Here is a 17,811-nt window from a genome sequence, read left to right as displayed (position 1 = left end):
AGTATTTTAAAGATTACAAAAATATCAAGATAAGAGAGAGAATGTAAAAGAGAAAGAGAAAGCTTATAATAAATATCAAAGAAAACACTGAGAGGTACAGGGGTGTATATCAACTAAAAAACAGTCTATCACATTTACAAGTAGAGGAGTGAAGACAGTTGGGAGCAGTTATGTTTATTTCCCTGTTGAAAGTGAGTAATCAAATAGGTTACCAAGGTTATGATGGATCTATTACTGTCTTCTCCAATTACAATCAAAGTTGTTCAAGACTAGATTTTACTTTAAGAATGCTTCCATCTGGTATGAGAGACTCAGCCTTAATAACTCCACTTTAATATCCCAGTGTATAGCTCAATATCCAGCAACTGCACTCTGCTGTACAAAGCAACAGGTAGGTGATGCAGAAAGGCACAAAGCTACTTCCAAGAGGCTCTACCTTGCGCACAGTGAGCCCCCTCCTACCTCCCTGTCTAAGGCCCCACCAAGGGTCAGCTGAAGGACATGGCGTTCCCTTGGCTTAGAGGGGCAGGGAATAGAGATGATGCAAGACTTCTCTGTGCTGCATGAGCTCAGCCAGGGAGCCCAGAAAACAACATTGATTTGGCTAATGATTGTCACCACAAATGGGTCACAAGTTTATCACTTCTGCCAGGAAAAGACAAAATCCTTATTATTTTCATAAGCAGTTCCAGGGCAGAACAGGAGAGATACTGCCCTCCCTGTCAGCTAGCTGTATCACAGACAGAAACTCAACCCTCTGCATCCAGTTCAGTTATTGCTGCTGCTCTTGTTATTCAGACAATAGCAAAGTCACTTTTCCTTCTCTTAAATTTTATAATTCCCTTATCAGCTGTACCACACTATTTCTAAAGCTATTGTAGCAAATATATCCTGATAATTCTCACTGGATCCTCAGAAGAGGTGCTGAGCTATTTTTTAACATTTGTTGCAGGTTTTCACCTAGAAGGATCATTCTACGGCCCCGAACAATAGTTGGCAAAAAGAGAGGGCAATACTTAACCTGCTCCTTTCATTCAGGAAGACAGCAAAATACATTTGGTGATGAGTATAATTCTAGTTTGCTTCAAAGCACATTATCTGAAGACAAGTATAGAAGAAATGAACCCTAGATAAGCTGCAAGTTCTTATAGAAACATTTTTTTGCAAAATAAATGTGCAAGCAATTCTGAACACATCATGGTTTATCCTGTTCCTTCCTCTCCCCTGTGACCTCCAGATAATCTGCCACCTCCACATGTGCTGTGGAAAGCCTGAGCTCTGGTGGGCTGGAACAGTAGATATTTTTAAAGGGGTTTTTCTTTTCAGCTCTGGCCATAGTAAACTAGATCCTTCAAAACTTAAAGATCCTGTCATGCACAAAGCTGCCGACAGCTATTTCTGTGGTCCTCTGGTTATGTGTCTAATGCAACAAGGGAGTTAGTCTAAACCATCCTCCAGGATAAGGTTTTAAAGAAATCTATTGTTCACAGAACAGTAGGAATGCTCCCACCCGAATTTCAAAGCTCCCTTCTGGCTCTGCCATGCTTCCCAACACGGATGGCCACGATCGAACGGAATTGTGCTGATTTACAGCACCTGAGCTCAGTTCACCCCACTTTTAACTTAGATCTTGCTACAGAAGACATATACATTCAGACAGACAGAATCACCCAAATGCCTGTAAACAGGGTCTGTCACAGTCACACTTCTGATTCTACAGATCACCTGGAAGCATTTACTCTGTTACAGATTGACACAATCTTTTGTGTAATTTTGGTCATGACCAAACTTGCCCAAGTTAGAAATGTTAAGAGTCAGTGTAATATGTCTAAGCAACAGCGCAGCTTCTACACCGATCTGGCTTGCATGGGTGCTGGCAATTTCAGGAGCAAATTGCACGAAAAAGAACACCTAATAAATGATTTACTGCTGGCAGAAGAAAAAACCCACATTTTTATCCACTTGCTAAGCAGAGTTAAGACTGTTTATTTTGCATTTATGTAACTATTTAATCTTGCAACACATTACTGCATACAGAATTCATTTACAATTGCCTTTTCAAATTAAGCTAATGCGCTTGTGACAGAAAACACAGGACGTTACTTAAACTTAGCAGCAGTAGCTACCAATCACCTGGGGGAAATTACCTGTTTTCTTCCCAGACAACTTCTTTTCCTACAAGTGGGGCTAAAAAAATAAAGGCTGTATTTAGCCTACTTGTTCCTAGGCACATACTCCCACAGCTCCTTTTATCATGCCACATATCTAGAAAAGCAGCAATAATAACAGCATTTGTGTTCCAAGAGCAAGTGGCAACAGATGTTTTTAACAACAGTGTAAAAGCAGAGAAGTCAGCTTCAGCAGCACATCCAAATTCTGATCTATGTAAAAAAATCCACTGTCTTGTTATTGCACTGGAAAATTAGAAAGCAAATCTACCATTCTGCTATTGTACACTTCTGTAGCCACATCTCTATCTGCAAGCAATGAAAGAAGTTTTGACTGTCTGGAGGAGAAGTTCATACGGTCTGGAAAGTCTCCTGTACACTAATAACAGAATCACTAATAGGTCAATTATCTATCAAATATCAAAAGCAGAACTTCTTCCCTGAATGAAACAACTACACCAAAATCTCCCATTCTTTATCCAATAAATATCATTTTCTTCACACAACAATCTCAAAGAGTAACTGTGTCCTCCAAACATGCTCTTTGCACAGAGAAAGCCAGGGAAGCAGGACAGAGCGGTGAAGGAGAAAACTTTTACCTTCTGATTCATGTAAAACCTTTGTCATTACAATTTTCTCTACTCCTACATCCTTCTCACCTTCTTACTTTGAATGGAGACATGTCAACAAAACAATGTGTCTTCCACTAGCACCAGTTTATGGACCTGCTGTCTTATTTGTGCACTGACCTCATCGCCTCTAACGTTCTCTGACAGGAAAGCACTTTCTTCCCCATTTCCAGAAGTCAGCAGTCTTTACTTGTAACATTTCACATGGCAAATAAGTGTACCAACAGACAGCTAATGCTCTTCAAATAAAGAATGTTTTTCCCTCATGCCCTACCTGCATTTCCCGTTTTCACTTTAACTCTTTTGTGTTTTGGGTGTTTCTACTTGTAGTTTCCACTCCTCCTAGCTCCTTAAAAGCTTCTTTAATTCAACTAAAGCCAAAGGTGACAAAAGAACGAGCGTACCGCACAGGAGCGTTGCTGAGGCTCTTCACTCAACCTGCATATGATTTATCTTTCTTTTTGTGCCCCTAAAGCACGCTGAACCGAATACACTACAGGTCTAAGCACAATCCTCTCCTGGGAGAGATGTGGACAGTCATGTCCCTCTAATACCCTCATCTTCTGTTGGGCACACAAATACTAGTTTCTGCACACATCCAGTCCCTACTCCTGCGGCTCTATGTAGACAAAAGTGTCCTATATCCTTGTGAAGGCTTAGATCAAGAAAGCCCATACTAAGTAGCTGAAAGCAGAGACAGCAGTAGCAGAAAGTAAAACTATCATCACAAGGATGCATTTGAGAGACACGAGAGACTGTACGTGGTCAAAGAGAGATACAAAATTAAGAAAAGAGGCTTTATAGTTACAGGCAAGAATATGCAGCTTGACCAGCTGGTAATGATACAGTATCAGGATACAAAGCACAAAGATTGGTTATACCTGGAATAACAAAAGTTTTTCCCTGGATATTTTTCTTCTGATGTTGCACCAGCAGTAAGAAAGGAGTAAGCAGGTGTTAGCCCTTTGTTAGCACTGCTCAGTGCAGGAACTCCTCTTGCCACGACACACAGACATGAACTGATTGAGCTGCCAACAAATCTGGGCTGCATTTCACTGCTTCAGTCTCCCTTCAGCTGATTAGGCATTTGCTTTCTCAAGAGTATTAAGAGTGGCTATAAACTGCTCTTCCACTTCTGTTGCCACATCACTAAGAATTATGCAATGGAGTCTGCCTGGTATCAGAGTTATCAATTTTGAAAATGAATCATCTATTCTAGTGCAATACAGTTTACTTCAGTACTACTGCTTCCTTTCATGAAAGATGTCTGCCTGTTTCTGGCATCTGGTCCTGATGTGCTTTTGAGAAGCCTGAATAACCTCTGATTACCAGTAGTGACTCAGTGTTCAACAAAAAAAAAAAAAAAGGTAAAAAACCCGAGCACTGAATCAAGGAACACGTCCCAGCTCTGATTTTCATACGCTGTATGAAGACAATAATATCAGAATGTCAGAAAACGTGTCCAAAATTATTATATTCTGCCATGATAGGAGCTGTGCAAGACTCAAAAGAATTCTACTGATGAGTAGAACAGGTAAGAGTAAACAAATCTTCCTTAAAAGTTCAGTTCAGATTTTTAAAAAATGATATAGTAGCAATTCAACTGTGTTTATCTCCTATAACTTTTGGTAAAGTAACTACAGGAGCAACAGCTACCACTTGCAGAACACATAGGCCACTATCCTGTGACAAATGTCACACTAAACCTCTTCAGATCCTAGGTGTAACATTTACTATCTCCACTACAGTTCATCAGCAAATTCCTACATTAACAATAAACTATCATTTATCTTCTCTTCCAGTTCAGAGGTGTCGTTTTTTCCTGGCAGCTTTTCTTCAGCCCTCCCTACAGACTAGCTGCCAGAAGTTCTCCCCTTGTTGTTATGGTTTGTCTTAAACCTGAGCAGCTAAATCCATCCTTGCTTAGCAGAGAGACAGACAGGTCTCTGGCAACTCCAGACTTTACTTTGAAAACATACTTTTTCTCTACACACATACTCGATCTTAAAAACTAAAGAATCCAACGGTTATCAATGACAAAGAACTTTCTGTGAAAACAGACTTTCCTTCCCATTTCCCTGAAACTCACACAAAACTATAACTGTAATGAAGCTTGATAAGGTTTGTTGTACTTAAAAGTCATGTTACTTACTTGTTGGTTTGCCTTTGGTGTTGTATGATAATGTTTTTTTCATGGATAGTTTCCAGCAACGCAGTGGCCAGTGATTTGAGATCTGAAATGGACTGTGGTGTGGCTGGTAGGCTACATCCATGATCCTCTGACAACAGCTCTTGGACTATAATGTTAAACACACATATGAGTTTGGCTTCTTATGCACAGAGATGTGACACAAATGTTTACTTAGCGTTAAATAACTATTCTCATTACTTAAACGAATACAGATTTTTTTCTTCAATAAACAAACCAAGTCAAAAGATCTGAAATATAATCTCTAGCTGGCATAAAAGTGGTGGCTTTCAAAGCTGATTGTTCCTCCAGAGCAGTTGCCAGAACAAGTGTAGACAGACACATGGGAACTTAACCCTGCTTTTGGAAAACTATTTTTCTTCAGAAGGAAACAAACTCGTTCTTCTACAAGCCTATAATTGGTAAAAACAGTCATTTCTCTCCCACCTAACATTAAAACATAAGCCCATGAGGAAGCTTTTATATTACTTTTCAGAATGATTAGATCCTTCAGGTTATTTAGAACTGATGTGAAAATACAGTCACCCATGAACACTTCCTCTGCAGCTCAGAGCCTGTACCCCTCAACCACATCAGGAAGTTCACAGGTATCATTAATATCTGCAAGTAGAGTCTGGCTCTGCCTCTTTTACAGATACAGATATATGTAAGTACACAGAGAAGAGGACAGAAGTCAAAACCAGAAAAGCAAGTTTCATCTTACCATGACAAATGCTACTTATCTTGTGTGTGTGTATGAACACACCAAAGCCTACACAGCAGGGTGCCAGGCACACTCAACAAATTTTCTCCTCCCCTTTCTCTCCTAATCTTCCCTAATTTTCATTGGAAGGGTAAAAAGAGATTACTCCATTTTGCTACCCATGGAAAAACATTGGACAAAAGGATTTCTTGCAAAACATCTGAATGTAAAAGCTTCCAGTAACAGCAGCAGAAAACCTGACTTAGGGCCCCTCCTCCACCACCCAGTCTATTTTTCATTGGAATATGAATTGTGATTGCTATTGTTAGCAGAGCAAAGAGATGAATAAAGAAGTGATTTGTCAGGGTTAAAGTTGCAGAAGGGTTTAGAGATTAAAAAAAAAAGATAAAACTGATGAGGAAGAGAATGAATGGCAAAAGAGTAACAAAAGAAGCAGTATTCAAAAAGCAAACTGTATTTTCAACTGAGAAAAGGACAAAAATTAGCACATAATAACAAACAGGAAAGAGAAGAAAGACTTTGGTTGTGTTGGTGAGCAAAAGGTTACTGAAATTAAGAGGTAAAATGGAAGGAATTCAATGAGATATGCAATACCATGCTGCATTTATATAATACCTTGCTTTGCAGACAGGACTCCAGTCAGAGCACTGCTACTGGATCTACTATGAGTCTTTGAATTTTTCCGTCTCTCTAGTGCATTCTAAGGAAACAACAAAAATCTTATTTTGGAAAAGAGTAGTCAACAAATACTTCCATTAGGAGTAAAGAATCTGGAGCTTTCTATTTCTGTCTGAGATCAACACTACAGGGCCTGGAGCTTACACCCACAGTAACCTATGGGAGTGTAACTCTCCTGGGCTATTACTCTCCAGCCAAAACAGTCTTTGCAATATTACAAAGACTCGTTCTGTCTCACTGCAATCATTTTATTGTAGTCTCTCCCACCAGCTCCCCCATGCAATTTTAAGACTTGCCTGCTTTTTAATAATCTGCCAAGTGCCAGTGAAGATATTGCAGTACCCTGTAGAGAGTATCAGTTTGAAACAAAATCAGACTTTTCCCAGTATTTCTTTGGATAGGCTTCAAAGGGAATGCTCAAATGCCTCTATCATAGTTTCCCAAAGCCCTTTTAGTAGCAAATATGGACTTTCAGGAGTTAGCAACAGAATGATCCTGTTACAGAAGTCCAGCTCTTCCAAAACAATTACAGTTATGTGAAACCCACCAGACCACCAAGATACTCAATTTTCACTGATAAACTAACTCACACTCCGAGAGCTCCAAGTCCTAAGTGTGAACAGACACTGAAATTAACTTGGTACTTGAGGAGCTTTGTTCACGCACAATAATGCAGTTAGTGTTGTGACTGCTTCATAGTGACCTAAATGGTTAATAAGTCCTACTGACAGTCCTAAGACAACCTTTCTCATGCCCTGACAAGTAACCCTACCCTCCCACACCCCAAAAATCACCTGCAGAAGAAAACAGAATGCTTGACTTCAGGGAAAGGCAAGAATATTTTGCACTCAGCATGCAGTCCTGAAGGTTTCATGCAAAACACGAGTATATCTCACACCAAAATGGAAGAACAATGAAGACTTAGCAGTCACTGAGACAGACACAGTGCAGCCATTAGGGAATAGGGATACAAGAGTTGCCTGTGACAGCAGCACAGTTGCAGTCATTCACCACACACTGTGTGACCTGCTACTTTTCACCTACCAGCAGCCACCAACCCCCTCAGCAGGGGGAGGGTTCCCCCTCAGAACTTAAAAAGAGGTATTTAATTCATTTTTCAACATACTCTTAATGGGTATCCTTTTGTAGTACATCAGCTAAGAAGTGCAAGAGGAAGACTGAGCATGTAATATGTATGCATACTGACACTGTCAGAATGCTAATGCTGAAGACATCATTTTGTTCTTTAAATGCATATGAAAATGAACAATAACCTCCATGAACAAAGACGCACGGTTTAGATGGTACGCTGAGGGGATCTTACCTTATATTTAGTAATATTAGACTTAAGAAGGTTGACTTCCTCTTGAAGTTGTTTTAATCTCTCTTGAAGATACCTGAAAAAAGAAATGTAATCCTTTACTTCATGTTACCTTCAAGTACTGCCTCAAGCATTCCTATTTACTATTTGGGATGTCCTCTCTTTGAACTACTGAGAGTTTTCCCCTCTGCAGTTCTGTGAGGGATATAAAATAACAAAATCTTACTGCTCTTGACCCCATAAAACTTGAAGTAGGGAAACAAATTGCATCAGAAAAGGAGGCTGCCCTTCTGTTAGATTTGTCAAGCGTTCTGCACAACTATTTTATATCAGTCCTCAAGTTTTTCAGAAGGGAAGCTAAAAGGATATATTTATGTCTATAAGAAACAGGAAGCATTTACTCATGTACTCTGTACTTGAAGGTTTGCGAGATGGACACATGAAGATTTGTATATATGTCAACACAAGACTCAACTGTGCAGAACTTCTGCATTGCAATATCCATCACTTACATGGCATCTCTCATTAGCAATCACAAAGTAGAAAATTTAACAGTATAGTTGAAAAATGGTATAAGGTTAACTGAAAAAGTATAGTTCTTCCTAACAGAGTTAGGATTAGATGGCTATTTCCACATAGAAAACTATCTTTTTCATGTATAAAGGGTTTATAAAATATCCTCTTTCATGTAGTGCAACTGCAGCTGTATTAGCGTTTGGGAAAATACAACAATTTTGGAGAAAAAAAAATCCTATCACTGTCAGAGTAGTCCACAGAGAACTCTGTAGGCCATGTGAACCACAAAAAACCCTGGAGTTGCCTGGAGGAAGTAATGCCTTTGGTACTACACTTTCCTATCTGAAGCATAAGTCTCTGGCAAATGGAAAGTGTGTTATGAGATCTATTTCACTTTAAGGTAATTGTTGACATTAAGGGAAGTACCTGCTACAGCTATGTCAGTGACTCCTCTCTGTCGTCCCTAGCAGAAACCATAAGACACGTGATTTTTTTCCCAAGGAAGTGGCAAGACTAGCTACTGGGGTGATTTCACCAGCAACTTTTGTTGGCAGATCACTCTATGTTGACAGCCTCTCCCTGTGGTGAGAATTAGGTCTGAAACTTTTAACTCAGGATACTCAAAGTCCCTGTTTCCAATCCAAGATTAACCCATTAGATCTCCCTGTGAGTCCCTGAGCTCTAATATCCTTGACTTTGGTGCCACAAAGTGATGGGAATAAAAAGGTCTGCACTTCTTGTCCTTTTCCTTGTTTAGTTGTACTGGTGAATATCACTGACATGTCTGTAGCCAAGTAAAACATTGTTAACTTCCTTCAGCCTTTCTCAACACTATTCAATCGTTAGCAACAGAACAAACAAAACAGGCAAAACAAATTACCAAAATCTGTTATTCACAGTTTACAGTCTTGCTGTGACTGATTTGCTGATGCTCCTGTTAAAGCAATACACTGCTTGTCCCAGGGAAACAGTAAGGTTTGCAATGCACTCACCTGTTTTCCATACATAGCGCATCTACGTCGATGATACGGTTTTCATGGCCTCCTAAGACATGATTAAGTTCTTGGTTTAGTCTGTCAGACTTATCTTGGTAAAAAGAGCGTTCCTCTTTCACATCCTGTAGCTCATCCAGTGCAGCCTGAAGATCGTACCTCAGAGTCTCGATCTGAGAAGAAAGGGGAGCTGTAGGACCATTGTGAACTTAAACCAAAAGGTTACGTAACACCCAAACTACAACAAGCAACAAGCACTGCATGTCTGAACAGAAATTATTTTGGATAGCCAAAAGTTTTTCCAAAGCTCATAATCCCTGGTACTTTTACATTATTTTTATATTATTTCATTAATTTGAAGGTAAGTAACTTCAGTATTTAACACTTCTTTTACAAAATCTCTAGAAAACAATCAAAAGCTAACAGCAAAAGAAACCTTAATCCATACTATAATTCTGCTAGAAACATGTGAAGATGGTTTTAGCATATAATTTGTAAGACTCAGGAATGAGTTCAATTGAGTAAGAATTTGGCAAAGTCTGTAAGGGGGAACTTGTACTAATTACAGGACTTTATGAAGTTCCACTGAATAGGAAGAACAACTGAGGAAAACAAAAAACAAGCCAGCAGAGAGTTGATAGGGTGAGACTTGCTATTAAACAAAAGGATGAGGGAGTCAAGGGTGAAAGATAGTCCAGCACAAAGAGCTTCAGACTTCCAAGGAGAGGAAATAAAGAGTGTGAGAAAAGTCTGCAATGAGTAGAGAAGTCTTCACTGGCACCTTAGAAAACACTGCCAAGCCAGGAAGGACAACAGAAGACCACACAAAAAAGAGGGCAAGTGATGAACACAGAGAGTACAAGCTTGGGAACAGAGATATTGAGAAAACAACGCTTGAAGATCAAGTGCAGTCAACAGTCCTGGTAAGCTAAAGTAGCACTGTACTTGAGTGAAGCCTGAAAAATAAGAAAATACACATCTCATCCTGGACCACAAAATGGCTCATTCAGGGTGGAACTGACAATCATAGGAACGAATGAGCATGGAAACAACAGAGAACACAAGCCCCTCCCAAATTATCCAGAAGGCTACATATCGTTATTACAGAGAGTCTGATGAGTTGTGTGCTGCATGGTACAGTATTAATACAGAGCTGAGGTAGGGAAAAGAGGTCTTTTTCAAGGATTTTTCAAAAGAGAGGAAGAAATAGCTAAAAGGTAGGAGGAATAGGAGACTAACAACATGTCTATAGAAAATTCAATTATATCTTTAGGAGATGCATCAGCCACCACATATTGTGCTGAACAGCTGTAACAGCCTTCACTAAGGAGTGTTTTTCACTGGCATTCATTAACAATATTCAATTATCAAAAGTTGTTGCTGCACATTATAAAAAGAAGAGACTGAATAATCTAGAGAAAGAATTCCTGTGATTAGGAAACTCACTCTAACCACCTATGCATGTTGAAGTTTGTGCTCAGTAAGAACTATCTCAGTAAAAATCTCAACACTTTTACCACCATTTGCAATGTTAATCAGCTACCAGCCCTCCAAACGTAATAGAAGCAGTCATTTACTTGCTACTGCATGCTCTGTAAAACATGACAGTATATGCCCAGTGAGTTATTACTTGTTCTCGAGCCTTCTCCAATTGCTGAACAAGGTCCTCCCGTTCATGTGCTGCAAAGTGGCGAGCCCCAACTTCATCATCTCCAAGTCTCTGCTTTGCTATTGTCATTCGAAGGAGCTGCGATTACAGAAACAGATTCGTTAAGCAAAAGAACCCAGGCTGGAGCATCAGAGTACATCTCCATTAGAAAGCTGTCATAGATTTCATCTCTCCCAGGCCAAACGGTATTATTTAACCCAGAGGGAATTTTTCTGAGATGAGGGCTGAGTCCTGTTCTCAGTGAAAAATTCCAGTCAAACACTCAGAGCATAAACAGGAGCTGAATTAGACCCTGCAACAATAGTCACTACAGTATACAAATAATGAAAGACCAAGTAAACACAGACATGTGGTCAATGTTTTTTAGGAGTGACAGGAACTAATTCTAGTCAGACCAAAACTAGAGAATTCTCATAAAGTCACTTTCACTTGTAAATCTTAACATTCTCTGCAGCAGAGAACTCTTCCTAGTTAAGAATAAAGAGATATGAAGTGGCTTGTCCAGTTTCATCTTACTGATACCACTTAAAATCTCACTGTCCCACATCAGTGCAGAATCTGCACTAGTAGCTGCTAATACATTTGCTTGTGCATTATTTTTTTCACCTACTCACAAAAGTTAATTCATGTTAAAAACAAAAAAGACAGGCCAACAACCAAAGGACTCAGCCAAAATGCTCAGCTAATGAACTCATAAGCCCTGTGACTGCTGAAAACAGACTTGAATTAATACAGTTATATTCCATACCCAAAGCAAAAAGCAACTACCTTTCAAGAAGCATTATTTCAAGAAGTATTTCAAGAGTATTAAAATAACAGCCTGTAAGGCATTCAGTATTCACAGTGGCTTATACCAAATACAACTAAGCCAAAGTGTGGCCTCCCCATGGCCTCATTTGTAGGAGCTCCACAGAGATTAGAGAAACCCAACACAGTAACCAGTCTGACTTTCCCTGTATCTTTGACTGCACTAAGGAATTAATGTACATCATTATACTGCAGTTAGGAAAAAAAAAAAATCAATCTTCTGAAGTAGAAGACTGTATATTAAAATCTATCTTTGGTATTTATGGGATGCCAGTCACCATAGCTGCAATGTGCCAATTAAAAACCTGCTGATGCAAGACAGACGACCAAAATCATCCTCCCCACTTATTTCAGCTCCAGTTCAGTTCAAGTCACTGAAGCTAGTACAACTTGTTCTAATAAGCAGCTCACTTGTTCAGAGGAAGTTGTGCCTCCAAAAGTAACCGGTTTTGGCAAACCACATTTTCCTGTCCCCACAGGAAAAGTCCAAACCACTGCACAGTTAGTAAGGCTGAATGGATCCTATGAGATACAAGTTCTATTCATTTCCTTAACAACACAAGTCAGTTCAAAAGGCAACTAGCAAACCCTGGACTGGCCTTATAGCTATGGGACTGGTCCTTTTAAACACTAAAAGGTATGATGAACAAGTGATGGACAAAAGGTGTGGTAACGTGACTTACTTCAGTTAGATTGATTTCTAGAATCTCTTGCAAGCGAGGAAGGCAGTAAGAAACAAATGTGATAACATTTTGAGGACTCAATCTTGTTCAGAAAAACTGGAAATGGGAAGGGGAAATCACACTTTACCAGTGCCTCCAATGCCTGCAGCAGAGCAAAACTTCTGCGCAACACCCAGCATCAGGCTGGGAACTGGATCAGATTTATGACTCATGTACTATGACCAACTCTCCTCCAGCCCCGGAGGGGGTTAGCCATAAGATGAAATTATAACTGCAAGCAATTACTACTTGCAAGGTCAAACAGTTTGCCAATAAAAGGAAAACTCCTTATTTACTACTAATTTGGAAGCAAAAAAAAAAAAAAAAAGCTTTAAGTCTAACAAAAAGGATGTTTTAGAAAACTAAATTTGGCCTGTAAAACCAGCATTATAAACATAGATAAAATAAAGTAAAATACCGATCCATACAAGGACAGAGTGCTTCTTTCAGACAGTTGGCCAACCAGAGAGTTAACAGGGCAGAACAGGCCAAGTCCTTTAATTCTGCATTGTGAATGTCTCATGAGGAAACACCACCTGCTACAAAATCCTTCCCTGAAAATGCTGTGACCCAAAGAGACACTAAGTGTTATGCCAGAGGGTTAAGGGTTTATTTCATATATTAGTGCTTTGTTATAAACTTTATACATCTGCCCTCTGGCTGACGTATTTTTATTTCTGTCATTCAGAAATCAATGAGGAAAGGACTGCTCAATTTCATTTGGTAGCTAGAGAACAGGTTAATGTTATCCCTCAGGACTCTGTGAGCAGCATCCACAGCAGAGTGCATTTAAATTAATGGCACCTTAATGGAGATAGCGTCTGTTTGTCAAGAACTCATAGACTTTTAATCAAAACAATCCAGTGCTGCAAGCCACTAGTCTTTATTATTAACATCCTAGCTTTTTCTTAATCAGTGTCAGCTAAAATAATTATTTATAAAGTAGCACCTCTGTAGCAACTCCACAGTGCCCCAAACAGGCTTCACCTCAATAGCTGCTGTGCAGGCTAGGTGTCTTCAGGTAAAGCCTGTGCCAAAGTCGTACATTCCTGATTATCAATAAAACATTCAGAAGGAAAAGAGAAACAAGCATAACCACTAAATTCTTCATGGAAGGCAGAAACCCATCATGTTTCACCACAGTCACTGACAGCAGTTGTCTGTACCACATTGCCCACAAAATCTTAAAAAGTGGACTAGAACTATGCAAATTTGCTACCTTAAGTCACAGTTCTGCCAAAACATATGTAACATTTGATATTTTACACTGTTGCTGCATGAATGATTGTCTGCCTTACGCTGTCAGTAATACGGCAGCCATTGTTTGCCATGCTGCCTCTTGCTCAGCACTGCTCTCGACAGCTTACAAAACCATTTCTTTGCATGGGTAGGAATTCAAGTGAAGGCAAGTGAGTCATTTAGTCTTCCACAACCCTCCAGTTTCTCATATGCTTTCTGTTTTCATTCCTTTTACAAAAGAGAATTACATTCCCTAACTGTCCTCTTGTAAGTTTCAGTAATTGTTCTCCTAGTATTGCTGCCAGAATGTTAGGAAATAAAAAGATTTACATATCTATCATAAACATAGAATAGTTTTCATGTGTCAGAGTTGATAAGAGATTGTGATCAATCATAAAAATGAATAGTCTTAGATATCTGTTGCTGGAGCACTGCAGTCTAACTATTGCTGTATTTCTCAAACTGCAGCAACAAATCTTTCCAGACACTGCCTCAAGTTTTATTATTAGTGCCAACAGAATTCTAAATGAAATTAGAGGAAAAAAATTTGTCCAGTTAAACCAAATGCAAGTAATTTGTTATTGCCTAACTGGTGATGTACTTAACCTCATTTCAACAAGTAAAATGTCACCAGTTTTAAGGTGGTCTTGTTAATCCAAGTGACTGTGCCACACTAGTAACAATCATTAAGGCAGTCAAAAACAAGTCAAGCTATCAAAATAATTCTTTATCAATAGAGCTAATGTGTGATATTTAAAGGGGTTTTTTTCTTTTTTAGTCCTACAAAGCTCTTGCCACTCAGTGACAATGCCTGCATGAGTCACCCCTGCTCAGACACAGGCAGAATTGTTCATCCATAAGCAGCTTCACTTGCTGCAAAAGCAGCTGTTTGTTCATCTCTTGCCAGAAGTAAGGTTGACGTAGACCAGCTGGGCAGGATGCCCTCCCTCACTTTGGAAAAAGCTGGAAGAAGAATGCAGGGGGAAAATGTAAGAACAAGCAAATTATTATAGTTCTTTGTATATACCATGCATTATCTGGACTCCAGTGCCTGAAGTAACCCAGCTGCCAGAACAGGAGAACTGATGATCAGAACAGAATGGCTTTGGGATGAAGCCTAGAATTTCATCGCCAAAGCTAGGAGGGAGCAAAATCTGACACAGGACGAGTGTTAAACTCCTCAGAGAGATGGCAATGCTTTTTTAGGCATTTAAAAAACAGCAACCTGACTCTAAAATAAGCTTTCTCATTTACTAGGAAAGTGAAGAATGAGTTCCAAACATGAAAATCCTAGTCCAAATTAATCCTTGTCAGATGCAGTTCTTTGCTCCCCCTCTTTGTGATGCACTATTTTGCCACTTTTAGAGAGGGGCACAGTGGACAGAAAAATTATTTTTGTAATTTTCCATTCTTTATGAGGACCATGTATTTAAACTCATGCTGAGAATACAGATGTCACAAAGATGACCAGCTAGCATCAAGGTAACCGCAAAGGTAAATCTAAACAAAGCCAGCTCAAGCACTAAGTAGGATCTGTGTTACTAAGATCATATTGGTATCATGAAGTATAATAAGTACATAACGTTGGTATTTAAATATGATGTAGTTTTACTACCTGTGTTCCGTATGTACTTAAAAATCCTTGTTATTTTTTCAGGACTGGCTTGGGAAAGGCTGCATGATACTGGAGAAATGCAAGGCACTGTCTTCTACACTATGCTCAAACAGTAACACACAAATGGAAAGAAACACTGGGAAAGCTGGCCTTTGAAGACTTGAGCAAGGTACACTGAATTCTACTAATACTACAAATTGAGGTCTCACTTGATGACCCTCTCCCAGCTCCCTGCACGCCTTCAAGCAAGTCCTTTGTGACAAACAACAAATAAAACTACATTATCTTCATACACTTATGTTTGAAATAAAGAAAATAAAATGAACTTAAATGGAAAGAAAATTGAAACTTAGAATAATGAAAAACTGCATCTTTTTAATTATTTTTAAACCCTGTAACTTTAAAATTATGGTTGAGGAAGGAAAGTTATCATTCATTATTTGTTTCATTTTTTACTTCGTTAACCACCCCAGCTCTCAAATTCAACTTCTCACTAGTTTGATCTCTGAATGTACTTTTGCATACAGCTCCAGCTGTGAATGTTACACACATTTGACTTGAGTTTAAATATTTCAATTAACAGAGACAACAGGAGTTTGATTAATACCAAATGGCAGATTTTGAGCAATGTTCCATATAACTTACTAAATTTAGTAATAAAATAAATTGGTTATGTAAGAGTAATAGGATGAGGGCTCAAGACAAAGCCTACTATATATATTTGCAATCAATTGCTCTGCATTTTTAAAGTGAAAAATTATGCCTCCCCTGGTTTTATCATCTACTAAAATTTTGCATTTTCATTCCCTCCAAAAAAACTGAAAATTACCACATGATGAAGTCATGCTTATCCATACTAATTTGTAAGACGAAATACCACTAAAAATATATTTCAAAAGAAAGACAGCGTCCTTGGTTTGGCTGAGATCATTAAGGCAAACCTAGGTGCAAAATACATAGTTAAGAACAGCAAAGCAAAAGCAGCACACAAGAATATAAAATAAGCTGCACTTACTGATACCCTGTACAAGCTTCTTTAGTTCTACTGTTTTGAATATTTACTGTAATTGAAGTATTCTAAAAGTACTGTAATCCCTTGTATTTCTTTCCCTAAGATTTAAATGCAAAACTCCATCTCAGCTTACATATTCCATGGCAATTACTGATTAAAAAAAATATAATACCTTATTGTCCCCTTCTACTTCTCCCAGTCTCTGTTGAAGGTCTCTGATTTCTTCTCCAAGATGCTTATTTCGATCTTGAGCCTCACTCAGCAGTTGAACAAGATTTGCCTAGAAAAGGAGTAGATGTTAGTCAGAAGTTAGTGCCTGTGGAGAGAAGTTTAAGTGGTGATTGAAAAGAAACCCTAGACTTACTCCTTATCTGCCAAAAATCTTTAATTTTATTCTTGTTGGTATCCAGACCTCATGCTTCATTAGAGAGATAACAATAAAGCCACTAGTCTTACTTTATCTTTAACATTAGGAAACCCATAGAGCATGCGTGCATAGACACTCCCAGAACAGCACACAAACAAGACAAAGTGAAAACATCTACACTAGTTCTGATGTCTTAGCTGGTGGGAAGAGCAAACTACAGAGTACTTGGACAATACTTATATAAAGTTGTCAAAACAATAGTTTTAAACTTGCAAATAATTAGACAAAAGGCACAGCTGAGAAACAATTACAATACAATTATATTCCCAAATAGAGTTTAGAGCAGACATCTAGTCATGAAAAAGGATGCCAGCCCCAGTCCCTGCCCCTTTACAGAGCTGTATCTAGATATTTAGTAGCACAGAACTTTAAACATGACCTGACTGGTGTTATTATCTAGCGTAGAACCATAGAATCATAGAATGGTAGGGGTTGGAAGGGACTTTTAGAGATTATCTAGTCCAGTCTTCCAGGAGGAGCAGGTACATCTAGATCAGGTCGCACAGGAATGTGTCCAAGCGGGTCTTGAAGACCTCCAAGTAAGGAGACTCCACATCCTCGCTGGGCAGCCTGTGCCAGGGCTCCCTCACCCTCACAGTGAAATAGTTTTTTCTTCTGTTTATTTAAATGGAACTTTTTGTGTTCCAGCTTCATCCCATTACCCCTTATCCTGTTGCTAGCTACAACAGAAAAATAAAGATGTCCCAACCTCCTGACATCCACCATTTAGATATTTGTAAATATTATGTAGACTTCTAGAAAAATAGAAAGCTAGAGATTAAAAAACCAAATACCCCCTACTCCAACCCCATATACACCAAGGCAAAAATTAGCATTCACGCCAACCTACTAAGTTAGCAGGGGGAGCAGTCTGGTCCTCAGTTTTACAATTAAATTCCATCAGCTTCATCAGTTACCAAAATAATAATGCAATCTCCTCCTTTCCTGACTATAGTATCTGAAAATAAGCAAACTCTGCAGATAAATTTGTTTATGTTTTTACCCTAAAAATATCTCACAAATACCCACTCACCCAGCACAGGAAAAGCCTACCAATGACATCTTTTCTACGGGAGTTATAATCGTAGTGGCTAATGTATCAGC

General features: G+C 38.9%; 1 protein-coding gene across 3 annotated transcripts in view; it reads right to left on the bottom strand.

The window, feature by feature from the left end:
• CCDC149 (coiled-coil domain containing 149) overlaps window positions 1–17,811 on the bottom strand; it is a 52,497-nt gene that overhangs the window by 14,686 nt on the left and 20,000 nt on the right. For all 3 annotated transcript variants that reach the window (XM_061992643.1, XM_061992641.1, XM_061992642.1), the window contains exons 4-9: window positions 16,453–16,560; window positions 10,847–10,963; window positions 9,217–9,389; window positions 7,712–7,784; window positions 6,325–6,409; window positions 4,950–5,094 (exon numbers count right to left, since the gene is read on the bottom strand). In XM_061992643.1, the coding sequence (XP_061848627.1) occupies window positions 4,950–5,094; window positions 6,325–6,409; window positions 7,712–7,784; window positions 9,217–9,389; window positions 10,847–10,963; window positions 16,453–16,560 (701 nt within the window). The remainder of the gene's footprint in view (window positions 1–4,949; window positions 5,095–6,324; window positions 6,410–7,711; window positions 7,785–9,216; window positions 9,390–10,846; window positions 10,964–16,452; window positions 16,561–17,811) is intronic.

Source organism: Colius striatus, chromosome 3 (genome assembly GCF_028858725.1).
Source record: "Colius striatus isolate bColStr4 chromosome 3, bColStr4.1.hap1, whole genome shotgun sequence".
NCBI classification, from domain to species: Eukaryota; Metazoa; Chordata; class Aves; order Coliiformes; family Coliidae; genus Colius; species Colius striatus.
Note: the sequence above shows the minus strand (reverse complement) of the source record. Positions and strands in the feature narration are given on the sequence as shown.